The sequence below is a fragment of the Capra hircus genome, chromosome 11 (genome assembly GCF_001704415.2).
Source record: "Capra hircus breed San Clemente chromosome 11, ASM170441v1, whole genome shotgun sequence".
NCBI lineage: Eukaryota > Metazoa > Chordata > Mammalia > Artiodactyla > Bovidae > Capra > Capra hircus.
The window spans coordinates 71,068,454-71,095,051 of NC_030818.1; the positions used below are offsets into that span (position 1 = coordinate 71,068,454).

Consider the following 26,598-nt stretch of genomic DNA (forward strand, 5'->3'; position numbering starts at 1 on the left):
AGCAACTGTGTAATGGGTCAGGGCTTCCTCTCACAGTGATGAAAATGTTTTAGACCCAACAGAAATGGTCGTTGCACAACATTGTGAGGGTACTAAATGCCACTGAATTTGCTCACTTTTAAATGGTTACTTTTAAAAAGATTTCTTGATGTAGACCAGTTTTTAAGTCTTTACTGAATTTGTTAAAAATACTGCTTCTGTTTTATGTTTTGTGTTTTTTTGGCCAGAAGGCATATGGGATCTTAGCACGCTGACCAGGGATCCAAACTGCACTGGAAGTTTCAACCACTGGACTGCCAGAGAAGTTCATAAAAAGGTTGCTTTTATAGTTTTGTGAATTTTACCTCAATTAAAAAAATACTGCATACCTAAACACTGAATCATTTCTAAATGTCCCGAAGGGCACAACAGTATTGTATTCTAGGGCAGCCTCAGAGTCAAGGTCCCAGAGCACCTTAATACTGCACCTTTGGATCAAGACTTGAGTCCCCACCATGTGTAAGCATGACCTCCAAGTGTCCTCAGGGACACTCAGCTGAGCACTATTACCTACCAGCTGAGTGTGTGTATTTTGGTTTCTTACTTCACTGGCTGAGTCCTTAACAAGGACTTCTGAAGGTGTTTAGTTTGATTAAGGATTTGATAGTTCCACAGGTGGAGCCTGGAGCAGGTTTTATTTTTTCCTTTAAACCAGGGGGAACTTCCCAGAGACAACAGCTCACAGCCTGTGGTGGCGCCCAGATGCTCTCCCGGGCCATCTGTCTGTCCATTGGGTCCCGTGGGGAGGAAGGAGGACGATCCCATCCCAGAGGACGGAATCAGGGGTCATAGTTTCTCTCCACTCCAGGCGGGTCCTGAAAAGGCAAAGACCAGTTGTGAAGAAGGGCGAGTGGACTTGTCCTAACAGCTCACAGCTTCTCAGGAGACAGTTCTTTGGTTGTGTCAGGGGAGGAACAGACTCTCGAACAAGGGCAGGTGCGAGGCTGGTGGGGAGGGAAGGCCATCAGCACTCCTCCTCTACCTTCAGGCCTGGTGGGCCCTGGGCCAGCGAGGTCGGGCTGCCCACGAACAAGTACCCATCCATCCTTTAAACACACAGGACCCAAGGGGAAATCACACCTTTTCATTTCAAACACAGCTTGGAGCTCAAAACCCAGGGGCTATGCTATAATCAAGTTGCATCAGTCAAGTTTATAACCAAGTTTCCTTTTTTTTTTTTTTTTTTTTCCTTTTTTAGCACTTGATAGCTTTCCTTCTGCCTTCACATATACCGTTTCATTCACTAGCCCAAGAAACAAACATAGCTGACCACCTTGGGAAATAGCAACTCCAGGGGAAATTCCTGTTCCCTTACCCAGCAGTGGTCCAGTGAACAAAGAAAGCCCAATGACAAACATCCACTTGGGAAACTCTAGGTCCAACATAGGGGACGGTCCTGGAAGTTCCTCACCAAGACGTCTTTCCTGGGAGAGAACCCCACTCAGTCCAAAGAACTCCAACTTTGTTAGAAATGAAATCGACAGCATTACCATCAAGCCAGATCACTGAACCAGTTTGGACCAAGACAGCCTAAACTCAGCTGGAATTGCAGAATTCCCCCAACAGATGCTGTTAGAACCCAGTGGAGGTGGCCCCTTATTGTTTTCCTCAATTAAAAAAAAACAAACTGAACTAAAAAGTTTTCTGCATGCTTTTAAGGCATTTACAGCTGCCCAGAGAAGCAGGACTGCTTATGACTCCACTTAATAAGCACCTGGCAATCACCAACATCTCTAATTGCCATGTGGGTGAAGAGGTGGGAATTCAAACAAACGAAGGAGATTTCGAAGTGTTACTGGAAGATGAAAAATGTGACGGAAGCGCCTTGGCATGAGAGGCAAGCAGAGACACATGCTTCTCTCAGGACAGCATAACCCGGAAAGCCGACTGAAGCTGATGTGAACATTCCCAGCATCTGCCTCCCCGATACTTAACACTGAAAAGAGCCACATCAACTGCTCAGAAAAATGCAGGTACCACTGAGACACCCCAGGTACCGTGGCCTGTGTTGTCTACTCAGGCAGAAGTTGTTGCTGGGAGGCCCAGGGCCAAGAGTTTTGAATGTCCGGTTCCTCATACCCCAGGCCTTCTCAAAAGGGAAAAGAGATAAAACATGGGGGTTCCCACAGCACTATCAATACCCTCCCCCTTTACAGAGAGGAAACTCTGGCTCAGAGAGATTACGAGTAGAGGGGCAGGGCTAGGATTCAGAGTGCCCGTACCTCTCACGGTCCAGAGCTCTTGGGTCCTCCAAGGAACGAGGCCTTCACTCTGGACTCCTCTTCCACAGATTAGGAGTGAGTGGTGTTAACGCAGCACCTAACACTCAGCTGCTGCCAATCATCCTGAGTGCTAACTACTGAAACGTGTGCCTCCCTCTATTTACACTACAGGGGAAGAGCACCCAGGACGGACACTCTCATTTACCCCCGGCTTCCTGGGCAGCAGGGTCTGGCTGACACTTCTTAGTGTCACCAACCTGTGTCTATTCAAAAAGGATGTCCTGAGATGTGATTGTCCCTCTTATGTACATGTCTTGGTTGTTTCCAGAGGCCTGCGTATGACCTCATGCAACCACCTGGACCCTCTGAGCAATACCTTAAATTGGCTTTTTAAAGATTCTCAAGTCCCCAGAGTCAATTTTATTGAAACAAAATCCAAAGTGCCCCCAGGAAGGGACAGCCCTGTGAACTGTTAGTGGCTAGCTTTTGGCAGTACTTGGCAGCTAGCTGAGAATCAGGCCCTAAGAAGTGGGAAATAGGACTGGGAGGGGTTGGAGAGGGTAAAGAGAAAGAAGCAGGAGAAAGGAGGTGGGGAAGGTCTAGGCAGCCTCACCCCCAGCAGCTCACCTTCTAATTTTGCCAAAAGAGATTCCCAGGGGGTTGTTCCCTGCCTCCCCATTCCCAACAGAAAGACCAACTCTGCCCATGGAGCCAAAAGTAGAAAAGCCTAGAAGGAAAAAAAGAGAAGCGACAGAAAAGATAGGAAGAAAAGACAGAATAAACCAACCATCAGAGGCTCTTCAATCTTAATTCATTTTATTCTACAAAAAGCTACTCAATTGAAAGTGAAAAAGCTAACAAAAAAAAAAAGGAAAAAAAGTTGTAATATGTTCTTTCTTCCATAGCAGCAAGCTTTTTCTAACAAGCTTTCTTTAGTGCAAATACTGTAGGCTTGTATTACAGGAAAATAACAAGACAGAACAACAACAAAACACCACCAGAGATGCTTCAGAGCTGAGCTACTCCTCGAATTTCAAAACTATACAAAGATTTTTGAGCTCATAGTCCTGCCTGGAGAGGCCTATTTAGAAGCCTTTCCAATGGGACCATTTCACCAATACTTAAAAAAAAAAAAAAAAAAAAAGACAAGGTGCTCAGAAAGATAATTAAATCCCCCATCAAGCTGTAGGAATCTTGACAACTTTTTTTTTTTTTTTACCTCCAGGATCTTAGAGCAGTCTTTATTCCACATCAACATACCTCAAATACAGATGCACAAAGCTTTTGATTTGCCACGATATACCAAAATACTATATATACATCTTTCACTTCAGAAAAGACACCCTGATACCTATTCTTTATACAAACGTGAAAATTTTTTCTTCCTCGACATCAAGTAACCACAAACTAAAATAAACGGAATAAACTTTTAATCATACACAGAAAATAATTTTTGAGGAACAGAGCAGGATCTTTCCTTGTATTCTTTTCTAATGCAGAGTTCTTGGTGACCGCTGTCCCCAGAGGAATGACACACCATCTTTAAAAACAGAACCTTTTTTTACACAAGTTTATACAGCACAAGTCACAAGTCATTTTAGAAACAAAGCATCATTAGCCTAAATTTTTAAAAAAATTAGAAAGAAGAAAGAAAGGGAGAGAGGAACTGAGCATTTTAATGCTATCTGTTTCTATTCAGGCTTGGTACAACACAAAGATGTAAACATTTAAAATAAATAATAAAATAAATGTCAATTACTTCTCCCCCTTCCCTTCCCATGCCCTGCTCAAAATTTGACCCAGCTCCTCCTGAACATGTCAGCCTTAGAAAATTAAAACCCTTTGTTGATGTACAACCAATATACTAGAAGCGTGAGAAGATATCAAATAGGTAGTGGGGTGACTGGGTTTCCTTTTTAAAAGGTGCAGGAGGACATGGGCACACCTAGAAATATACACACACACACACACGCGCACACACGCACACATACACACAACCCGTCAATAAATAGTGAGATGCTGGCTTTTAAGATTGAATGCCAAGAAGACTCAACAAGCAAAAAGTAGCAAGACCACTTTACTTAAGTTTTTAAAAGAAAGTTACACACACCACATATCCTATTGGTCCACAAATTCTATAAGGACTCAGGTTAACCATCTGAAGAGTGCAAAGGAGCACATCACAGGGGAAACAAATTTAGAGGTGGGAGGATATTGTAGGGGGTGGGTCTTTGAGAACAAACCTCAGACTGAAGGCAATCTTGCCTTGGATCTTTGGAGAAAGACCTTCTCACCTCTAAGTGTTTTTGTTGATCCATCAGTGGTGGGCTTTTAATAAGGGAAGTCCTCATCACTTAGTTTCACCCTAAAGAGAGTATATATATATAAAAGTGCCTAACACAGTGCCTGGCACATAGTAGGTGCTATTCTTTTCCTTCTTAAAGAGGCCACATGGATGTCTGATCAAGGGAGGAAATCAACCTAAAAGTTACAAGGTGAGATTGCAAGAAGTAATGTTGGTCCATCAAGGAAAAGGGAGAAAAGTCCCAATGCCTATAAGTTGAGCTCAACCTTAAGATGGAGCCTAGTGGGAACAGAGGGGAGACTCCCTTCCGCAAAGTCTGAGAAAGGGAACCAGTAGCCTCTGATGGTTCCTGGCTTTGAGATGCTTGTGGGATGGGCCACAGTGAAGACACCTGGCCAATCTCACAGGCAGAAAAATGATTTTTTTCTGAAACTTCCCCAGTGAATTTCTCTGCTTTGAGTTGGCTCTGGTAATTGCCTAAGCTTCACCTGGGGTCTCCTCTCTGTTCTGTGTCAGCAGCTGTCCCCGTCCACTCGACAGGAAGAGGGCTGTTCCCAAGAGGCTAGCCAGGTGGCCAAGGGGACTGTGTGTTTCATACCAGCCTGTCAAGGAGTGCCTGCCCTATGCTGTCCCAGAGCTGCCTGCAGCCCAACTGGAGTCCACACCAGCTGCCTCACGGCTGGGGACACAGGGGGGCATGGGGTTCCCTGCCCAAGTCCAAAGGCTCCCCTGCCGCTGCTCCCGAGGAGGAGAAGGAAGGAGGAGGAAGCAGCAGGCCTGGTGTCTGGCAGCAACTTTAGAGAACCAGCCAGAAGGCAGTGACTGAGGATATGCCTATGAGTTAAGAGTGAATTCTCCAGATAACCTCTGGCTTTGAGGAAGCCAAACTGCCTCCAAGAACAAAGTTAGAGGGTCCTGAATAGAAACACAGCTCAGAGGCCTCGAAGTCCTGCAAGGCGGCTGGGTTCTTGCTTTCTGCTGGTCCCAAAGCCAATGCAGTTTGAAATCTGAACTAAAGCCAGACTCCGTTTCAGGAATGTCCAGCTTGGCCCCAAGTCACATGCCGGGGCCTGCCTTGGGATCAGGGCTGTGCAAAATGGGGCACAAAGGGACTTTAGAAACAAAACACCAGAGAGCAGCTTCATTTAAGAAATATATAACACATATATTCAAAAAGAAGCAAATAGTTCCCAGTTGGCCACAAATGCCACTTGAGATGATTGAGTCTTTCAGAGCTGAGTTCACCCCAGTTCTTTTCGCCTGTCTCCTGCTACGCCTAGCTGACCTCTGCATCCTTGATTAATCTGAAGCCAGAAACCCAAAGGCCCAATCTTATTAGGAGCGCCCCTCCCAGAACCTCTGGGGAACTGGGGGGTGGCGTCACAGCCAAGGAATGTGGGAAATAACATATTTAAAGCATTTGGGGGGAAATCCTGTTTCTTTTAGTCTCCTCTCTTTGCAAGCCCTACCCCTCCACACATCACTCCCAGTCATAGTGGGCTGCATATTTTAGGCATTGGGCTGTTCCATTCTGTGTGTCTAGGGTATGGCAAGGGAGTAATGAACCTTAAATACCAGCTGGCGTGCCAGTCCTGGGTCTGTGAAGGGAACAGGTGAGCAATCATGTCATCGCTTTTTCTCTCTCCCCCGAGTCCAACTTTGAGATTTAACCCCAACTGGGTTGATTTAAATAATATCTATATAGTTTTAAATTATCATACAATGATCTCTAGAGCTGAATCACAATAGCGGGGCCTCCCTCAGAGCACTAGCCCAGCAGAGGCCAATGCTGGAAGACCAGCCTTGGGGAGAAAAAAAGTCTCCAAGGGGTGGCAGGCGGGGACTCCGCTGAGCTCTGCAGAGCTGTGCTTCCGGGGGGAGGTGGGGGGTGCTGGAGGACCCCCTTTCCCCCATCCCCCACCCCACAGGAAGGGGCAGCTCTCTTGCAGTGGGATTCATCTCTGATTTCAGCAGCCCCTGGGGAATGGCGCGTAAGCTGCAAGCCACAACAGCAGCTCTGGGCCAGCTGTTCACAGCTGGCTGGTGGACCTGGGAAGCACACTGGGGTGAGGGGGCAGGGGAGTGTAAGAGAAAAAGCGCGAGATCCATCAGGTAGCAGATGACCACAGAGGGTAGCACAGCCCAGCACCTTGGTGAGAGGCGAGAAGCAGGCGCTGGGGCTGCTGAGAGGCAAACCCCACTCTGCCTGCCTCCCTCCTTCCTCCCCCTGCCTTTCCATCCACAGCAGAGGTGATTTTGAGGCTTGGGGAGGGGCCAGGCCCACGCTCATTAAGCCTCCACGGGTGGCGTCACCCTGAGAGGCAGGGTGGGGGAGGGTGGAGCGGGCAGGGACTTGGAGTGATGTGTGGCTCCGAGGAAGGAAGAAGGGTCCAGGGCAGAACGACGAGGCGGTAATTACAAGAGATGTCCTACTCAAGACACGGGGTGAAGTGAGGCTGGCTGGGACACCCATGTGGCCCGTTGGCACTTTCCTGGCCATTCCCGGCCTGGTAGTTAGGCATTTGGCAAACCCAAAACGTGACCCAGCTGTCTCACTCACACCCTTGTCTTCTGGCCAAGCTGCTCCTCCAAAAGCCGTCTCTGAGAATGGGGAGGAAGGGTCCTCCAAACCTCCTGGCGATGGTGGCCTCTCCTGGAAAGCTCAAGGAGCCCTGCTGGCAGTTCCGGAGATGGCGGTGGACCAGAAGCGTCAGAGGAGGGAAGGTTCTGTATTGCACATGGACTGTCCCCTTCTGGACAAGTCAGCCCCAGCCAAAGAGTCATCCTGCTGCCCCCTCTTCAGAAATGAAGAGCTTTACTATTCAGACCACCCAGATGAAATGTCATGGCAAATTTGATAAAAAACTAAGAGGAAGTGAAATTGACACTGGGGGAAGGAAGGGGCAAATAGAGGGAAGGTGAAACCAAAAAGGCATTGAGCATGCTTGGTGGGGCGGGAAGGACACCATCACTCCAGAGACACATCGGAACCAAGGGACAGGATCGGCCCACACCAGCTTCAGGCTCTTCAGAAGCCAGGGAGATGCCTGAGTCCACCAAACCAAGTTCTCCAATGTTTTTCAAGAAACAGGATTTGCTTCGAGAGGCGGACGAGGGAGGAGGAGGTCCTATGACTTCCAAGAGCTCATCCAAGTCCTCCGGCAACTCACCACCAAATCCCACCTGGGTCTCCCCAGAGCCAGAAAGCTCTCTGGCAGGGTCCTCCTCTTCTCCTCATGACCCCAGAGCGCTGGAAGTTGCTGGTCCCTGGGCAGGAGGCAGTGACGAGGACCCCCACCCCCGCCCCTGGGAGCTGGGTCACAGAGCCAGCAGAGTCGGGGAGTTCAAGGAGTCTGACGACTGGTCCCCACTGCTACTGCTTCTGCGGTGGGCCTTGGAGCAGGACTCAGAGGGCGATGCTGGCGACTCCTGCTCCAGCACGCTGGGGTAGGTGAAGACGAGGTTCGAGGTGCCCGGAGTGATGGCAGGAGTGGAGGTCACCACGATGGGGGTGTGCAGGGGCTCCTCACCATAGAAGCCCCCAGCAATGCTGATGGGCTTGATCACGGAGCGCTGGGCCTTGTCCAGCCCTGCCGATGAGGACGAGGGGCTGTCCTCTTCCAGGGGCTCCTGTTTCACCACCACGGCACCGACTCCTCCACTGGCCCCACTGCGCAGGGCCTGCAGCCCAGAGGCCGGCGGGGACCGGCGTTCCTCAGGACTGATCTTGCACACAGGCCCATGGGCCACCAGCATGAACTCCAGCTTCTCTTTCTCTTTCTGCAGTTCGGCGATCTCCTTCTGCAGGCCCGACTTCTCCTCCTCCAGCTCCTCGGTCTCCTGCAGGGGAAGAGGGGTCTGTGAGGGATGGTAGGGGATGGGCCAGGGGTTGTCAAATCTGGAGGAGAGAGGGAAAACCAAACACGGTCCTCAGAGGGCTGTCCATGAAGCTACCTGACTGGCTCTGGGCCACCTGTATGTTCAGGATTCCTTCTGTTTCCAGAACTCCAGGTTGAGAGTAGAGGTGAGTCAGCTTGGAGGAAGGGTGAATTAACCCTTGTAGTGGCCATGACTGAGCACTGATAATGAAACTGAGTTTTCAAGAGGTTTAATCATTTGCCCGATGCCAGAGTAAGCAGATAGGGTAGCCTGGATCTGACTCCAATGTATCTGATTGCAGAGTCCACGTGCTGCTACTCTTTTCTGTCAGGACCTCCCCTGGTACCCCGAGGAGGTGAGTAATAGTGAGACCTGGCGGGGAAAGGGAGCAGAACAGGCAGCTGCACCCCTCCCCCACCCATGCCTCCTCAAGCCCCTCCAGCTCGCCATGGACATATCTACACTGAACTCTGAGCCGAGTGACTGGATATTTGTCAGCACACACAAGCCTAGGAGTAGCTGGCTTGTAGGAAGCGCTCAGTCCATCCCACTGGATCTTCCCTGCCTCTCTTCCCTTTTTTTGCTCTTCAGGACTCACAGAACCCCGAGAGAACATTCAGTTCAGCCCCCATGCTGCAACAGATGAGACCCCTGCCAGCCTGACTGGGCAAATGAGGCCGCAGGGACCCTCTGCAAGGACCTCAGCCCCTCCCTTCACACAAAGCCAGAGAAGCAACAGATGCACGTGGTGGCGGGGGGTGAGGGGGTCGCCACGGAATTTACGGAGAGGTATGTGTCACCAGCCTCCTCCCCACTTTTCCCTAACACAGATTCCTGTTTGAGAACGAGATGACATGGGCCAGAGCTTCGCTAAGCAGAGTACAGCATATTCCGGAGTGAAAAAAACTTTCCATCTGTCTCAAGGGTCTGATGAACGTCATGAGCTTCTGAGAGGCTTCCTGTGCAGGATGTGGCTCAGAGGCCTGGGTGGCTGGGTCGTGGGGAGGCGGGGGTGTAGGGTGTGAGGCTTCAAGGGAAGAGAGGGGAGGAAAACCGACGGGCCTCGGGGGGCAGGCTATTCTGGGGCTGGTGGCAGAAGCACCTCGTGGTAGACCCAGGGGGATATGGCTCCCTGAAAGGTTAGTGGTGGGGAGGGCTCTCCAGGGTGTCTCCCAGGGAGTGCGGATCACTAACGGATCTGTCCCACCTGGCATCGGAGAGCTCCCACTCCTCCTCCCGCCTCTAACACCTCCACAGGCCACTACTACGGGCATCCCAGAATTCACCCGGTGCACATTTAAGGCCCATGAACAAGGGCTCCGGGATGGACACAGGGAAGTGGAAGCAGGAGAATGGTAGCTGGGAGGATTAAATAAAATAATAGGATTTGCAAGGCCATTTCGATTTCCAGAGCTCCAACCTGGCTGCTCAGTGCAATGACCACTGACACAGTCCACCTCATCTCCTCACTTGGAAAACATTCCACCCAGGAAGAGTCAGTCCTGGCTCTGGGTTTCCGCCACACGGCCCCTCCTGGAGGGCTGGGCTCTGGAGGGAGTTACGTGATGTCGGTCAGGTCAAGGTTTGGGGAGGGAAGGGCGGGGCTGAGAGCCCCCAGGTGGGGGCAATTAGCCAGCAGGGGAGAATGACTCATAGGGCAGAATGAGGTACCAATGAGGTGACAGCTTCAGGCTCAGAGCAGAGGCGGGGAACCCTCCCGCCCACGGAGGATATGAGAAAACCCCAAGATAGTACGACTCAGCTGCCTATGATCCATACCCATGAGCCCCAGGGAGCGCCAAGACCCTGCAGAGGTGGAGAAGCCCAGAGAACCAGACGGCTGAAGCCAGGCTGGGCCCACTCCTGCCGGCAGCAGGCAGGCAGGCATGGGGGTGGCTGAAACCTGGGAAGAGGAACCCTGGAGGGGCAGGCCTGGGCCTGCCTGGCTGCTGGCTGGCAACGGCGACACCCTCTGCCATCTCTCGCCCAGGAGCCCCAGCAGGTCTCAGCACAGGATCCTTTGGGTGCTGAGGTGGACAGGGTGCCAGGCCCAAGAAGCTCATCCAGTTCTCTCTGGGTCCAGGCTGGGCGATAAAGGCCAGCTCCCTTCTCCCCAACCTGCCCCCCCAACCTCCTGCCTTCAAATCAGGGCAGGACTGACCCATGTGCTCAGAAGAAGGAATGCTTTTGCCCATACTAACTCTCCTGTCAGTCACTAGGGGTGAGGGAGGGAGGGGAGAGGGCCGGGAGCCCTGGGGTCCCAGCTCCAGCCCACCCAGGAGTGCGCCCACCCCACGCAGGGCTCCTCACCGCCTGCAGCTTCTCCGTCAGCTCCCGGCGGCGGTTCCGGCACTTGGCCGCAGCCAGCTTGTTCCTCTCCCTCCGAATTCGACGCTTCTCCTCCTCTTCAGGGGACAGCTAGAGGCCAGGGCCAAGGATCACGGTTAGGCTCGGGTGCGTGGCTCACCAAGATTTTCCGCTTTTAACCGCATTGTAAGTAGGGGAAGAAGCCCTTCTGGGACCGGGCAGGGAAGGAGGAAGGCAAGAGGAACGTGGTTCAGGGGCCCCAGAACATGTACCTCAGCCCAGGTTGGGTGCCTGGGGGTAGGGGGAGCACTCCGAACTAAACCCCAGCCCCCAGCAGGTGATGTCGCATGTTTGAAGGGAGAGCAGGGCAGCCAGGGGTCGGAGACTCACCAGCCCAGGCATGGCGGCAGCATGTGTCATGTCAGCCCTGACTCAGTGCCAAGACCCGAGGGAATGAGTAGGGGCTGTTCCCCAGAGTCCCCCGTGCCCGTTCCCCAGAGTCCCCCGTGCCAGGCCTGGCCCCACCCACTTACGCAGCTTCCTCCCAACTCGGCCTAATTACTCCTCCCCAATACTCTGCCTGCTCTGCAAGCCTTATTATCCCCACTTGATTACATAGCTGGGCCCAGAGTAAGAACCACCCGGGGCGGCGGGGGGAGGCATGTTCTCTTGCCATAGGGCGGGAGGGAGGGCCACCCCACTCCAAGTCCCTCTGCCAGCCCTCCAGTGCTAGCTGCTCGCAGTTCAACCCAGAGGACTCACCAGTGTGCCTGGCACAGTGCTGGATTGAGCAGGATGGGCAAAAAGGAGGAGGAGCCCTGGAGCAGGTTAGAACCCTGCTGTCCACCACATCTACTCATTCAACCAACCAGCCCTTCAACATACCAGGCATGGTGTGAGGGGTTAGAGATTTGTCAGCAAACCAAATGAACAAAAATCCGCCTGCAGAGCTGATGACCTAGCTCCTCACCAGGAAGCTGGTTAGGCGCCTGCAACTCAGGCCAGAGGGCAAGAACTCTGCCTCACCAACAGGGATGACACTCCGTTTACATAGAGCCCTTCCAGAGGTGATGTGAGTAGATGGCCGTGGGCCAAGGTGGGAAGGAATTCAAAAGGAAAGACCCCCCCCTTCAGGGATCACCTGGGACAGCACACCATCTAGGTGCCAAGTGATGTACTGGGGGCTTAGAAGATTCTGGGGGCAGTAAGGCCCAAGTCCTCCCCTCAAGGGACATGTGGGGAAAAGGCCAAAGCCATTTTTGGAGGGGCTGAGAGAGAAGCCGCCCCCACTGAGGGATGCTGTCTGGACCTCCAGCCAGCCTGCAAGTGAGGGAGCCACTCCCCGGGCTGAGTCCCCAGGACTCTGCCTGCAGAGCAGGGCATAGCATCATTGTGTCCCTCCCTAGCACCATCTGTCCTTGCAGCGGCCTCCACGTGGGGCGCACTGACCTGAGCCCATCCAGCTGGTAACATTACATTCCTGTTAGTCTTCAACCCTCTTACAAAGGCCTGGTCTTCGAGCCCATCCTGGCTCCACTTCCCTCCTCAAGCCCCTGCCCCACCTCCCCGGGAAAGCTGATGGCTCCATGGTCTCTCTCCGGAGAGGTGTCGGGTGGCTCAGAGTCAGATGAAGATGTGGCTCTTCTGGGTGGACCCAGACAGATTACTGACCCTCCGAGCCTCAGATCCTCATTTGGAAAGTGGGGTTAACAGGACCTGCCCCGCCTCCCACAAAGCTTCTGCAGGGATCAGATGAGACGCAGTGTGAGTCCTCTCTAAACCACAAAGTGCTAGAAAGAAGACGACATAGTCCAGAGGTCTCCTCTCTGATACCCTTGCTGCACTCACTGAGCAGCAAATCAACCAGACACCCAGAGAACACAGATGGGGGCACCCTATTCTCTGTGGGATCACAGAGGATCACAGGCTGAGGTCACAAAAGGCCACTTGGCCAAGGCCCTGGATACCTGCCGCTCCAAAATCCATATCAGCCTGAGCCCGAGAGGGACCAAGAGAGCCTGATGGCCCTGTTGCAGCCCCAGGTTCAGGGCTCAGCATCAAAAGGCTACCAGGGCTCCCCTTGAGGCCCAGCTAGCACCCCGCTCCCTCACTGACAAGGGGCAGACAAGACAGAGAGCTGGTCCTGATCCACTTCTGCTTCCATCCCCCCTGGACAGATTCTGGCCTCCCCAGTGCCTTAGAAGTTTCTCTCTTCTAAGAAGTGTCTGGTGAGGTACAGGGCAACTTGTGGGAGCTCTTGGCATAGGAAGTGTTCAGGGGCGGTGACAATATGGTTACAGCATGAGTGTGTCACACCACCACGTACCCACCCACAAGCCACACACACCCTCCCTTCCCCGCCACTGCTGGCCTCAGAGGGAGCCTCCGGGGCGCCCCGGAGGAGGCAGTGAGGCACCAGACCAGCACCATAACAGCCTCTGCCCCCTGGGGGAGGCTGGGAAGGCGGAAATGAGCCTCAGAGAAAAGACCCTAGAGCTAGAAACCTGAAGAGCCAAGTTCTAGGATGCTGCTCCCTAGGCTTCCTCCAAGCTGCCGAATGATGGTCTGAACTCCTAGTTGACATGGGATAAAATGTTCCTGGCTCTCTCCTTCTCTCTCAAAAACAGAAGGAAACTCTCCAAGGGCACGCCTGGGTGGTGTGACGGAAAAAATCATAGGGCTGAAAGTCAAAGGGGGTGGATTCCAGTCCTGGCTCTGCTGCCACTCACTGCATGAGCCTAAGCAAGGTCCTTCTTTCTAGGCATCAGTTTCCTCATCTGTGAAATGGGTGCAGAGGGAAATTTAGAAAAGCCAGTCTCCAAAGTCTCTTCCTCTCTAATCTTGCAAATTTGGTGTGACCTGGGTCCAGAAAAATGACTTCCCTGATAGCTCAGATGGTAAAGAATCTACCTGCAAAGGAGACCCGGGTTGGATCCCTGGGTCAGGAAGATCCCTTGGAGAGTAGAATGGCTTACCCACCCCTGTGTTCTTGCCTAGAGAATTCCATGACACAGGAGCCTGGCGGGCTACAGTCCGTGGGGTCACGAAGAGTTGGATAAAAGAATGAAGAGTATTTAGCATATCTTGCTTGGCTGTCCTGCTACCCTGGGAGTCCCTCACAAGCCTAGCTTGTAAAGGATAAGGGGTCCTTTACATACCAGGAGAATCCAGATCACCAGTGAGTATAAAGCTTGGTACCCTAAGCTCCCTGAAGGAAGCACACTTATTCAGGACACTGGGATCGCTGCTACTGCATATTTATAACTTCAAGTATGGAAGCAGCAGGGAGGGGGGATATTGGCTACTTGCCCCAGGAGCAGAAGCCCAACAGGACCTGGGAACTGTTAGTGTCTATTACACACATCTCCCCATGCTGCCCCTGCACAGGGTCCTACCATTAAGAGAACAAGCCAACAAGCAGCAGATACAAGGCCCAGCTTTGTCCTCAGAGGAACAGGACTCGTGTAAAAGCTTCTGGTTCCTCAAAGCAGTGATCCTTGTAATTCTAAGTGTCCTGGGAACTAGTGGCAGGCTTCCCAGGTGGCACTAGCGGTAAAGAACCCGCCTGCCAATGCAGGAAACATAAGAGACGTGGGTTCGATCCCTGGGTGGGGAAGATCTGGAGGAGTACATGGCAACCCACTCCAGTATTCTTGCCTAGAGAATTCCATGGGCAGGGGAGCCTAGTGGGCTACAGTCCATAGGGTCACAAAGAATCAGACACAACTGAAGTGACTTAGCACACACACAAAGGGGCTGGTGGCACTGGATCCACAGTTACCCACTGGGCACCACGTTTGAAAGTCCTTGTATTGGAACACTGTGGGCCTGGGGATCCCAGAGTGGAGGTGGACAGTGGCTGAAATGGGAAGGGGTTCCAAAGCTGTAATCGAAGTAATTCTCCAGGCTAACATTTCAGTTGAAAAAGGGATTCTGCTCCTAAAGTATTTCCCTTCCTTGGACTCACGGTAGCATGGTGTTATAGAAAGAGCACTGCAGAGGGGTGGAATCCCAGAGGCCTGGTTCTAGACCACATTCCCCACTCACTGGCCAAGGAGCCCCAGGTAGCTGTTTGGCTGTGTCATCTGTGAAGGGGGACAGGTGGGGCTCTTACAAGGCTCATTCCCTCCTTTCTAGAATTATGCATGACTCTGATTTCTCTTTTGGGAAGCGGAGGGCCATCACTGCCCCACTCTTTGCTAATACAGACGATAGGCCTTTGGAGGCTCTGGTAGATGCTATCTAGAGAGCAGAGGCCCCACCCCTTTCTGGCATCCCTCCCAGCCAGGTTGGCTCCTGCTCAAAGCTAAGCCCCTTGAGGGGAAAAAAGGCTGCTGTTGTCTGACCCCCACTCCCCCGTGTGTCCCTGGAGCTTAAGGAGCTGAGCAGACTCCAAAGACCCCAGAGTCCCAGATGCACTTCCGGAATGTGCATCCCAGGCACTTGAAATGGGCTCCGGCCTCGAGTTGGAGGCCTGGGACATGGAGGGGTGATGGACACACCGTGGGCAGTACTGGCCTGGAGGGGGGCCCCTTTAGGACAGCTGGGTTCTTGCCCATACTAGATACTAGGAGACACTTAGGGGATAAGCCCACAAAGGCTCCCAGCCAGGGTTCATCGGCTGCTTGTCCCACGGTCCCTCTGCCAAGGATCAGAGGATACTGCTATAGGCAGGTCCCAACAGTCCTGCCCATGTGCTGACGCCTCATCATTCACCATGTGCTTTCCCACCATGATCTCATTCCAGTGGCAGCAAGTCCTGGCTGGCAAGACACCATCCCCATTTTGCAGCTGAGGAAACTGAGATTCAGAGATTCTAAGGGACATGGGCAAGATGCCTGACTCTCAGGTCGCATGCTCTGCCTCCAAGGATGAGGGTCCTGAGTTCCTTCATCCCCCCAGTGCTCCCAGAACACACACCTGCTCCTCACCAGTCTGCAGGAAAACACTCTGCATTATAAAGCCACTGATGTGGCTCCCAAACAGAACTGTACCTGCTCATCTCTCCTCCTGCGGCCCACCGTGGTGCCAATGGTCTTGATCACACCGGGTCTCGGGAGGGCCATGTGCCCGGGGACAGAGGCCAGGCCTGGCAGGGGGCTGTAGGGGTGCGAGCGGGGGTATGGGCTGGACATGGAAGTGATCACCGTGGGCTGCACCATCCACTGCAGATCCTGGCTGGTCGTGATGGCGTTGATGGTAGGGATGAAGGCGCTGCCTGAGCCAGGCATATCTACCCGGAATTTCTGAAATGAAAAGGGAGATAGGACTGAGCCAACAAATACTGCAAAACAGGCCAAGCCGAGATAGGAGGCCAAAACCAGCAGAAAGTAGGGTCAGTGCCTGGAGTGCTGAGGTCAGGATAACTGGGCGGGCTTCCTGCACATCCAAGAATCAAGGGGATCTTAACTCTTCCATGTCAGATCTGCTCCCTGACTGAGGTCCTGGAAACTCCATCCCCCACCAGCTCGGGAAAGATATGGTCATATCCCCAATGACTGCCAGGACAGATGTGGTCCTCAGCAGCTCACATCCCAGCAGGCCCTCTCTGAAACCCTCCAGGCCAGCTAAGCCCCAATCTGCAGGAGAGCAGGCCTCCCATCTGGGCCAGCTAAGCCTCTGGGTCACTTGCTCTTACTCCCCAGGTACCAGCTTAGTATCCTGTGAGGAGATTTGCAGACCAACTGCTGTACAGCAACAAAGATCACCAGGAAGCTTATCGTGTCTGCTTCTGCTACTTTCCGAACAGTTTCATCATGGAGCTGTGATCCCACCAGGGTGAGACCAGGTCCATGAAAAGATGTCCCCTGACCCACAAGACTGACAGTGGTAGCCTTTGCTGCCAGACTTCCCCTTGCCGTCCTTGCCCTCCTTGACCTTCACCCCCATCTTGAGAGATACTGCATCTCTCTCTACCCGTTCATGTATCTGTCTGTCTGAGCTCACAGGCCTGTCTGTGGGAAACTTTGGTGCTGCTAGCTCTGAGTTTTCTCCCTGTCACTTAATTTATGCCCAGACCACGTTGCAGAGCCCTGTGGAACATGCTGCAGGAAGCAGTCTATTTAAAATATAACATGATGACAGAGTACCAAAGCTAAAATGGGCCATGCTCCTCAGCAGCTGGGCCTGACCTTCCTTCAGGGCAGCTACTAGAAAGCGAGACGGAGGGAGAAGGGGAAGACCCCCTCAACTTCCAGATTTTCAGGGGAGAGCCCCCCTCTGGAACCCTCAGCCTCAGATGATGCCTGTTCCCACAAAAAGGTTCTGCACTTCCTTTCTTCCCTAACTTGGGGGATGCACTGATGACAATAATAACTAACACTTACTGAGCACTTACTAAATGACAGGCACCACAGTAGTGTTTAACCTAGATTATCCCATTAATTCTCCCTCTGAGGTAAGAACTACCATTATCTCCATTTTAGAGGCAGAAATTTAGGCTTAGAGAGATTAAGTAACTTATCCAAAGCCACGTTCTAATAAGCAGTGGGGTCAGGATTCAAACCCAGTTCGGTCTGACAGAGAGGCCAGGTCTCTCCCACACAATGCAACGCTTTGCAGAGTTGTTTTTCCTGTCTTGAAGTCCAGCCCCAGGTGCTGGTATCCACCCCCAATGCACCTGGACAGAGCATCAGGGTCATTCCCACCCAGGGTCCCTACAGACCTTCCCTCACCCAGGAGGCCCCACAGATCTGTTTGACCCCAGATGAAAGCCCACTGACATTAGCATGGATGCTATAGCATCCCTGCTCTTGCAGCCCAACCAAGATTAGAAATAGCAGCAGCAATGGCAGCTGCCTCTACCATGGTCTTTGCCCCTGGTGATGACATCTGTGTTCCTCTGTGTAAATAAAAGTGAAGCTTAGAGTACTTCATCGCAGCTCAGGGAGCTGGGGACCCTTCTTGCTCACTCCCCTGCCTGACCCCAATCTAGGTGGTGGGATGGGGGTGTCTCACCTCCCAGACTAACCTGGATGAAATGGATTCTGGGATTCTGTGAAGTTGCCAGCGCAATGGATTCTGGGAGGCAATGAGCTGCCCAGTGCAAGAATGGATTTTGAGTCATCTCCCAAGACAAAGACAACTGGGCTTTTTATCAGGAGCTGACTGAAAAGTACCAGGTGTACCCGAGTACATGTGGTGTGTGTGAAGGAGGGCTGGGTGCAGTGAACATGGAAGGATCCAAGTGGGAAATGATCTTCAAGGAGGAAAACAGACAACCAGGGCTGGCCATAAGGAAGAGCACATTGGGAACACACGAGCAGCTGAGTGTGTGCAGAAGCACCAAAGCCCAGGCAGCTATGTGTCTCTTAGGATGCTGAATTGGGAGGGAGGCTGGGAGGTCATCTGAGTCAGAAGGCCTGGATGTGAGGCCTTAGTGAATCACTGGGGACTCAGTTTCCCTGGCTGGAAAGGGGAACAGTAACACCAAACTCTTTGCACTATCACAAGGATTAAATAAGGAACTACTTGTAATCATAGGCTATGAAAGCACATCAGTGGTGCTCAACCCTGGCTGCAACATTAGAATATTCTGAGGAGCTTTTCAAAAACACCAATGCAGGAGCCAACCTTACCATTAGAGTTTTAAAATCACTGCTTTCGGGTGGGGTTCTGATAAGGTGTTTAAAAAAAAAAAAACTAAGGAGGTTCTAACGTGCAGTCAGGGTTGAGAAACAATGCTCCAAATAAACAGAAGGTGCTGTCATCATCATCATCACAAGAATGGCAACCATCCCGGCCACCATCACCATCACCACCACCACACGCATTGTCATTGGAAGTGTCTGTGGGAAGGGTTGGCTCCTGGGAGAACTGCCAGCTTCTCATTCCTGGGAAGCACCCAACATTTTTCTTGTTTCTCCCCCCAAGTCAGGTTCTGGGTTTGAAAGACACCCGAAACATCTAGTAGGACAGTTTAATGTCCTTCCTTGGAGGGGCAGGGGGCTGTCAGCTTTCCTCTCAGGAGAGCACCCAAGAAGCTGACTCCTCATTCCAACAAACAAAAGAGCTCCCATTTCAGGCTAGGGGAGGGGAGCCAAAAGCCTGAAGCCAAACTGAGAAGACTAATTCTGCTTAGGACTAAGTGGCAGACTCTCAGCCCCTCTCAGGGGGCCCTCCGGTCCACTCTCTCTGTGACGGCAGGTCTACAGAAGGCCGTGCCCGGCCATCAGCCAGATTCCTTGCAGCAGTAGCTTGGTCTAGACAAAACAAGACGCAATAAAAACAAGGCAGTAGGTAATGACTGCCTCTAAATGCACGCACAACTCGTTTCAGAGGAAGGTAAAGCCATCTGGGTAACACACTGCTTCTGAGCTGCAAGGAAAACAATGTCCCAGCCCCAGAGGGGACTGCTAAAGAAGGCTTTTGTCTCCAGCAGGAGCCTCTCTGAGACACACACAAAAGTTTAAGTGAGATCTGGCAGATTTGTGTTCTGTGTCAACTCTGAAGGTATTTTTCAGAAAGTGACACTGGGGTTGGTGAGAAGAGGTGAGCCTCAGAGTTTGTGGTCCCAGAAGTTAGCCTGGCATTTTTCTCTCCCAAGGACCCAAGAACCAGTCACATGCCATGTTGGGGAGAAATCACAGTTCCCTACCAATGGGTTAACACCAAAAAGAAACCAAGATGGGGCTTCTCAGCCGCAGGTACAGGGTGGTTTGATCCCTGTTGCAACACCAACAGGGGTGTTGGTGTGCTGGGGGTGGGGGGCTAGGGGAGGTAACCCAGGACCCTCACTTGACCCCCCTGGGGCTCTCCACTCGCTTGAAAACTCCTCCTCTAAGGACAGCTTGGAAGGTGCTTGATGGCTATGTGGTATTCCAGTCTGGCAGAGCCTCCAAATGCTTTATTTAACTATGTCATCCTGTTGACTTCTGGGTGGGCAAGAATGCCTATAAAAGGACAAATTGCCTCCCTCCCCCCAACCTCCTTTGGCAGTTTGGCAAACTTTTGCTGTAAAAGGCCAGATAGTAAATATTTTAGACTCTGCAGGCCGTAAGGTCTCTGTCGCAACTACTCAACTCGGGCACTGTAGCGTGAGTACAGCCACAGACGAGATGTAAACAAACAGGCGTGCCTGTGCTCTCTTAAGCCCTATTTACAAAAAGACCTGGGCCATAGTTTGGCGTCCTCTGTCCTAGAGGATTATTCTCATCTCGGTAAGCTCAGGTTGAGGGGAAAAGAATAAAGAGAGGAAATGAGAAAGCAAAAAAGCAGAACCATTCTCCTAACCCAGGGAGTCAAGTAATGGACTCTCACTAGCCAGCGTGACTCTCCAGAACCTGAAGCCAAATGTTGAGGTTACAAGCCTTGATAGGGGTCTTCGGGCAGCATAACCTCCTTATCCTGAATTTAAGGAAGCCTTGGGGCCGCTCAGGAAGTATGTGTGTCCTGCTGCCTATAACAAAGCTCAGAACATGGGGCCGTTAGTGCTACCCAGCTTCACCAGATCAGAGAGGTCCCTTCAGTCCAGAAATTGCTAACTTGGGGAAATGACCTTTCTGAACTCTATAGGGCCTCAGGTTCAGAAAGGTCTAGGAAGTAAGGTTTGCTTTCCTGCAGACATGGATGTGGCAGGGCCTATCCCAGAAACTCCTGGGGTGAGGGCCCAGAAGAGGCATTCAAGATGGAATCAGAGTTGGTGTTCAGGGTCCGTCCCCTCAGCCAGGCATTTCTCCACCAGGTTGACTCTTGACTAGGCCACCAAGCACTCAAGCCATCAAAACCCTGAATACCTGGGACCTGCCTCGACAGGTAGAAATGATTCTGCATGTCTGAGAAGAGACTGGGTTCTCTCTCTCAAGAACCCCTTTTTTTTAGTTTCCCAGCACAGGAAAAGGAAAATTCCAACATCCCAGGAGACTCGCTTGGGGGAAGAGGAGAAGGCAGGGCGAATGCTGCCTCAAATGCCCCAGAATAAACCTGCTGAGGTCCAGTTTGACTCAAATGCTCTGTACTTGGACTAAATGTGGGGTGTTCTCCAAAGCCTTCTCTGTGGAATTCAACCAATTTTCACAGATTCTATATGGGACATCACCTTGACCTTTGACCTTTCATTCCTGAGGGTCAGCACTAACGTCATCATGGAACTAGTCATCAATAACTCATAATTGCCCCCCGCCCATTTTCCAAGTGATTCCTGCCAGGTTCACTTGAACGAATCATGTTATCCTCCTTCACCTAACTGCTAGGGTGAAGGACAGCAAAGAAAAGAAAAAAGCAAGGAAAAGAAGGTGACCAATACTGAGCTGTCCACCAGGTTCCCTGAGGTCTTTCCTTCCAGGGCCCTTTTGGACAGAAATTCCACTCGAAAGCAAGAGGGAATTCCCTCCAGCCTTCTGTAGACCCCACTCTGTACCCCCACCAAGCCTAAGACAGCTCTGCACTCCATGGGAACGGCATGCCATCTCATCCTCTCTACAACCACAGCAGGTGAGCACAGCCAAGTCATTGCCCATGGTGGGGCATTGGTTAAGACGACTCTTACACCTTCCCTCTCTGGCCCAGTTGAGTCCAAGAGGGACAGAGTTACCAACTGGAGCTGGGAACAGATTTATTTGCCTCCAGCAGGGCAGCTGCCACCATTTTGAAATGCTGATAGATGCCACACACAGCATGGAAGAGATGTAGTCACGAAACACTAATTCTTTTTCTTTCTTTCAATGGATAGACGAGAAAACTAGCCTCCTGAATTCTCAAAACCAGTGCATTTATTCCTCTGTAACAGGGTGGGGGTTGGGGGGAATCGAAAGGTCTAGGTGGCAGAGGTGGCTGCTTTGGTGTGGCTTGTCCTGGTGACTGCTCTCCCAGAAAGACTCCTGAGATGGAGACCAGCAGGATTTGGAATCACAGCCTGCTTCAGACCCTGCCGGATCATCCAGATCTCACACGTCACCCTTGGTTCCTTCTATGCCAGATCTTTTGATAACTTCCAAATATTAAATTCACCCTCAAAAGACAAAAATATGTTACGAGGGAGGGTTTTCAAAAGAATTTGCTGAAGCCAATTCCAAACAGGGGTGTTGTAAAGTCTTTTCTGAGTCTGACTAATAACCACAGTATCCAAATAAGAATTTAGTCTCCTCGAGGAACGATTATGAAGGGGACAACTGCTGATTTGGGTGCATAAGTTCTGGTGTGTTTGTATTAAGACAGGAAAGAAAAAAAGCAGAGGCTCCTAACTCTACACTCACCTTGAATAGTGAGCCAGGTAGAAATAAAGCAATGGAAAAGCACTCAGGAGTTTGGATAGGAAAATTCAACTGCCACTCAGACAATACGTGACTGCTGCTTCACCCCCTTCACTTTGATGAACCAGTGACACTGACTTCCACCAGCAAGAATCAGCGGAACAGACAAATTCCTGGGATAACATTTTGTTTGATCCTAATCTACAACATCTGTGAGATCAATGCAAAAGAAAAAAAAAGGGCACCAGACTCTTAATATACACCTCCCACCTTCCCACCAATTCTGAAGACCATCTCCTCAAACAATTTCCAGTGTCCTACTACAAACAATATCAAGAAAACAAGCCTTCAGAATTTGAAGGCATTGTGCTGCCAATGAACAGATATAAAAATAGAGAAAGAAAAAAGCACTCCTTTTTCAACCATTTTATTTAGAACAAAATAAAATTAGAAAAGAAACTGCATTTCAAAGTCAAGCAACTCCCAGTTAACCACTGTTAAATATATGGCATTTATTTGTCCTGAATGAAAAAGAAAAAAAAAAAGGTCCTAAGAATTCCGAAAACTCACCAAGTTAACACTCTCGGGCTGGAAAAATACATTCCCCAGATAGTTCTTCTAAGAATGTCCCGTAGGGGGCACTAAAGAGGCATGATTGGGGCTGACTTGGGAATCACAGTCATTTCTGGTAAAAGTTCTTTGATGTGAGGAATGTCCCAGCCTGGTACAGTTGGCAAAAGTTCACTCTGGGGAATTTTGTGTGTGTGTGTGTGTGTGTGCGTGCGTGCGTGTATGTGTGTCTGTCTGTCTCTTGGAAAAGAGTGGTTGCCAAAGAAGAGAGTTATTCTGGTATTCCTTGGTTCCAAAAAGGAACTGTCCTCTTTGATTTATTTTCACAAGTTATCTGAGAAACAGAAAATGGCAGCCTTGGAAAAGTTCTGGGTCTTGTTTTTGTTTTGTTTTTTCATTAAAAGGGGGCCAAGCTGATGAAAACAAGTTATGAAATGACCTATGTTTGTGTAACTGGCTGGATTGCGTAACGCTCAGGGCCTAAAACCGTGAGTCGAGCAGTCAGCCAGGGCATATATCTGGGAGGTGTTTTCCTAGGAAAGTTAGGAAAGAGAGAAAACAACAATAAAAAGAAAAAGCCAGGGTGGGAGGGGGGTGCAACTACTAGGGGCAAATCAAATCACCAATGACCAACGTCTGAGATTAAAACTATAACTGGAACAGGAAATATTTTTCATACTTCAAGTTCCTGCCACATACAAGAACAGAGGTTTTTAACAAAGAGTTATCTGACGCCCCTCTTCAAGTCACTGAAACTCACGGCCATGTGTTAAGACCAAGCTTCATGAAGTGAGAAGAAAGTCCCAGGCTGAGTAAACAGCAACAAATTTCTAAGGAATATTAGACCCCACAAACAAAGAGAGGAGAAAAAAATAATATTCACTTGTCCAAGGTAAAACCAGAGCTCTTATATTGAGCTGCCACAAAAGGAGGAAGGCCCATCACCAACTGGCAGGAAAGTCTCTCCATAAAGGAAGCTAAGAGAAATAAAGAGATTGCAGGTTTTATCTGGTATGCAATAAAGTTACCTTGAGCCCAGGTGGGGTCACAGACATGTGAAGTAACAAAAGCTTCTCACGTCAGCCCTTAGGACCACAGAACAGCTCTGCTCCCAGTCACAGGGATGATGGAAAAACCCTCTCCCGGCCTCCCGCCACCCCCTCCCTCAGGAGTGGACAGGCTGAGAAACTTGCCCAAAGCTGCATTACCTTACCAATCCCTCTGGTTTCAAAGGTTCCTTGCTTGAGCTGCTGGGCCGAATGGACAGGCACATACGCAAGAACCCCGTGCACCAGTTATTACTAATTGCAAAATCCTCATGTGTTACAGCACGCTAGGAATTAGCCAACAGCTGCTTTTTGCTTCGGTAATGAGGCCCCATTACACTCTGCTGGACTGAGTTCTCTTCCTTCTTCCTAGCTCTGGTTTCCTGTCTGATTTTCTTCCAAAACAGGGAATTGCCTCCACTCACATCCTGGGCTCAAAGCCCTAGTGACACAGATTATTCAATCGGGGCACTGATGTCCGGTCTGATTGTCCATCTAGGCCCCAGGGTCTGAGTAAAGCCCGGCTGCAAGGTTGTAACATTTCAGTGATGACTACCACAGAAACAGCAGCCAAAGGAGCAAATGAGAAATCAAAAGATTCCTTCCTGATTTGGAGAGGCAGAGAGGGACATTTGGGGGCTGTTGAACTGGAGAATGAGGGAATGGATTTCAAATGACTCCAACCCTTTGCCTAATGATGGCTGGATTCAATAGAAACCACCAATGGGGCTGGAAAGCAAACAAAACCACTTTGGGACAAGATTTGAAACTCATCACCTTAGTGTTCATTATTAAGGGTGCATGCACTGACAAGGCTTTCTCCAGCGGGTGCTTATGGGGATACCAGGGCAGGTAGAGGGAAGACATAGAAAAGCGTTTTGAGGATCCATCAGGCATGCGGAACAGCTTTGGAATAAGATATTCCTCCTCAGTTACTAAAGAGAGCCATGTTTCCATTATATTCTCCATCAGGGTCCCTCCTCCCTGGAAGCCCACCCCAGCCCCTCCTGGTTGGCTGGCTTATAGAGGCCAAGGCCACCGCCTAACTAGAGCAGCTCTTGCCGCAGCCAACTGGGCTGGAGACTCGGCAGATCCTGATCAAGACGGGCTTCAGGCTCTAGCAGCCTTGTTTAAGTCAGCTCCCTCACAAGCTTCTGGGTGGGTGGGTGAGGTGGGGGGTGGCTGTTGTAGAGGGCAGGCACCCCACCAGCACCACCAACCTAGCAGCAACTTTCTGGTATTTATAGACAGAGATGGCAGGCACAACCCCTCCAGTACAAACCAGTCCGCCTGCTTTAGAAACAAGTTATTTCTCGGCTTCCAGAACCATTCAGGAGCCTAGAGGAAGTCTCTCCAGCCTCCCTTCTCTCTGCAGCCGTCCTGGCCCCAGGTACTCCCCAGACCCCAAGGCGCCCCTTTGGGTGGCAGTTCAGGCTTCTAGTCCTACCCTAACAGGAGGTGGAAGGGCGCAGGGTACACAGACGCACGCAGCCTGAGCCAATCAAGGCTCACCTCCTCCTTCCTGACCTTCGCACCTGATTCCCTGAGTGACAACTCTCGCCCTCACTCTGGATCACTTGAAGGAGCCCAACCAGTTTCTGAGTTCCCAGCCTCTTTCCGAAATTAACTAAAACCAACGGCGGGAGAAGGTGCGGGGTCGGGGTGGGGAAAGAAGGAGAAGGCTTTTTCGCAGGAATAAGTTCTCTAGATGTCGGAAGGGGCCCGTGCGTAAAAAATCTGGGGAGCGGGGGATCCACCACGGAGATAGAGGGGAATGGAGATGAATTCCTGGGAGAGGAGGGAGGTACCGGCTTCTGGGAACGGGACCTGCAATTCCAGGAGCTTGTCTGGATACGATGTAGTGTGAAGGACAGGGTTTGTAGGTTCTTTCAGCCCACTCGCCGCTCCAGTTTGGAAAAAAAAAAGGGGGGGGTGGCGAGGGTAGAGGGGGTGAAAGGAGGTGTGGGCAGGAGATGAGAATTCAGAACTTACAATGGTGGCCCGTAGGTATTTTCTCACCAAACCGAGAAAGGGCAAAGAAAGCAAAAGAGGCAGTGGCGGCGAGAGGAAGGAGGGGGTCCACCCGCGTCGCCAGGTGCACCCGGGGCCCGCACCTACCTGCTGGCCGCCGCCGCCGCTGGAGTAGGACTCGGCGTGCGCAGGAGAGCCGCTGCTGCCCCGGGACGAGGTGTCAAAGTTCCCGGGATAATCCTGGTACATGATCCGCGGTGGGGGCCGGAGAGGAAACAGGGTGTTTTTCTTCCCCCGCCCTCGCCGCGGCCGCGCACCGGCTGCTGTGCGCTGGCTCTCTGCTGGCCGCGCCTCGGGCTTGTCCCCCTCGGCGGAGGCACCCGGGAACGGCCCCCTGAGCGCCGAGCGCTACACTACTTCTTTGCTGCTCTGCGAGCGCCGCGGGACCAGCTGTCCACCCAGTCCCTCCCTCTAAAAAGTCCGCGCGTCCCTCGGTCCCTCCCCTGCGCGCGCCCTCCCGCCCCCGCGCGCAATCGGAGCCCAGCCGGGACCGCCGGCTCAGTCAAAAATCGGTAATTAAAAAAGAATGGGAGTCAACCCAGCGGGTCAAGCCTGCCAGGTCTGGGGACCCCCGATGTCAGCGCAGAAAAGAAAGGAGGGGAAAAAAAGGGGGGGCAGAAAGAAAGGCTGCCCTCTTGGAGAAACTTCTATTTCCTCCTTTTAGAAAAGGAGCTGAGAATAAACTTCCTGTGGCCGACTCGCCGCCGGAGTTTGGAGCGGCTCGGACACTTGACTAGAAGAAGGCAGCCTGTGCCCGGCCCGCGGCCAGGGAGGATCCAGCTGAGCCGGCGTGGAGAGGGACGCGGTGCCGCAGCTCCGGCGCCGGGACCTGCACCCCTTTCCCGGCTCCCGCTCCCGGACGGGCCCGCGTCGCCCGTCCGCGCCTCTCTCTCTCCCTCTCTCGGTCCCCGCCGAGCGCCGCTCGCTTGCTCGCTGGTTTGCTCGGAGCCCCAGCGCTCTGCCCGAGATGAGTCACTACAATGGCACGATTTCAACTCCACACTCTTTAT

At 51.7% G+C, this 26,598-nt stretch overlaps 1 protein-coding gene across 1 annotated transcript; it reads right to left on the reverse strand.

Annotated features, from left to right (window-relative positions):
- On the reverse strand, positions 3,675-26,598 carry FOSL2 (FOS like 2, AP-1 transcription factor subunit). Its single transcript, XM_018055489.1, has 4 exons — positions 25,676-26,598; positions 15,747-15,998; positions 10,756-10,863; positions 3,675-8,406 (listed from the first exon to the last, which is right to left on the reverse strand). The coding sequence occupies exons 1-4, from the start codon at positions 25,775-25,777 to the stop codon at positions 7,885-7,887; spliced, it is 984 nt and encodes a 327-aa protein (XP_017910978.1). The 5' UTR covers positions 25,778-26,598; the 3' UTR covers positions 3,675-7,884.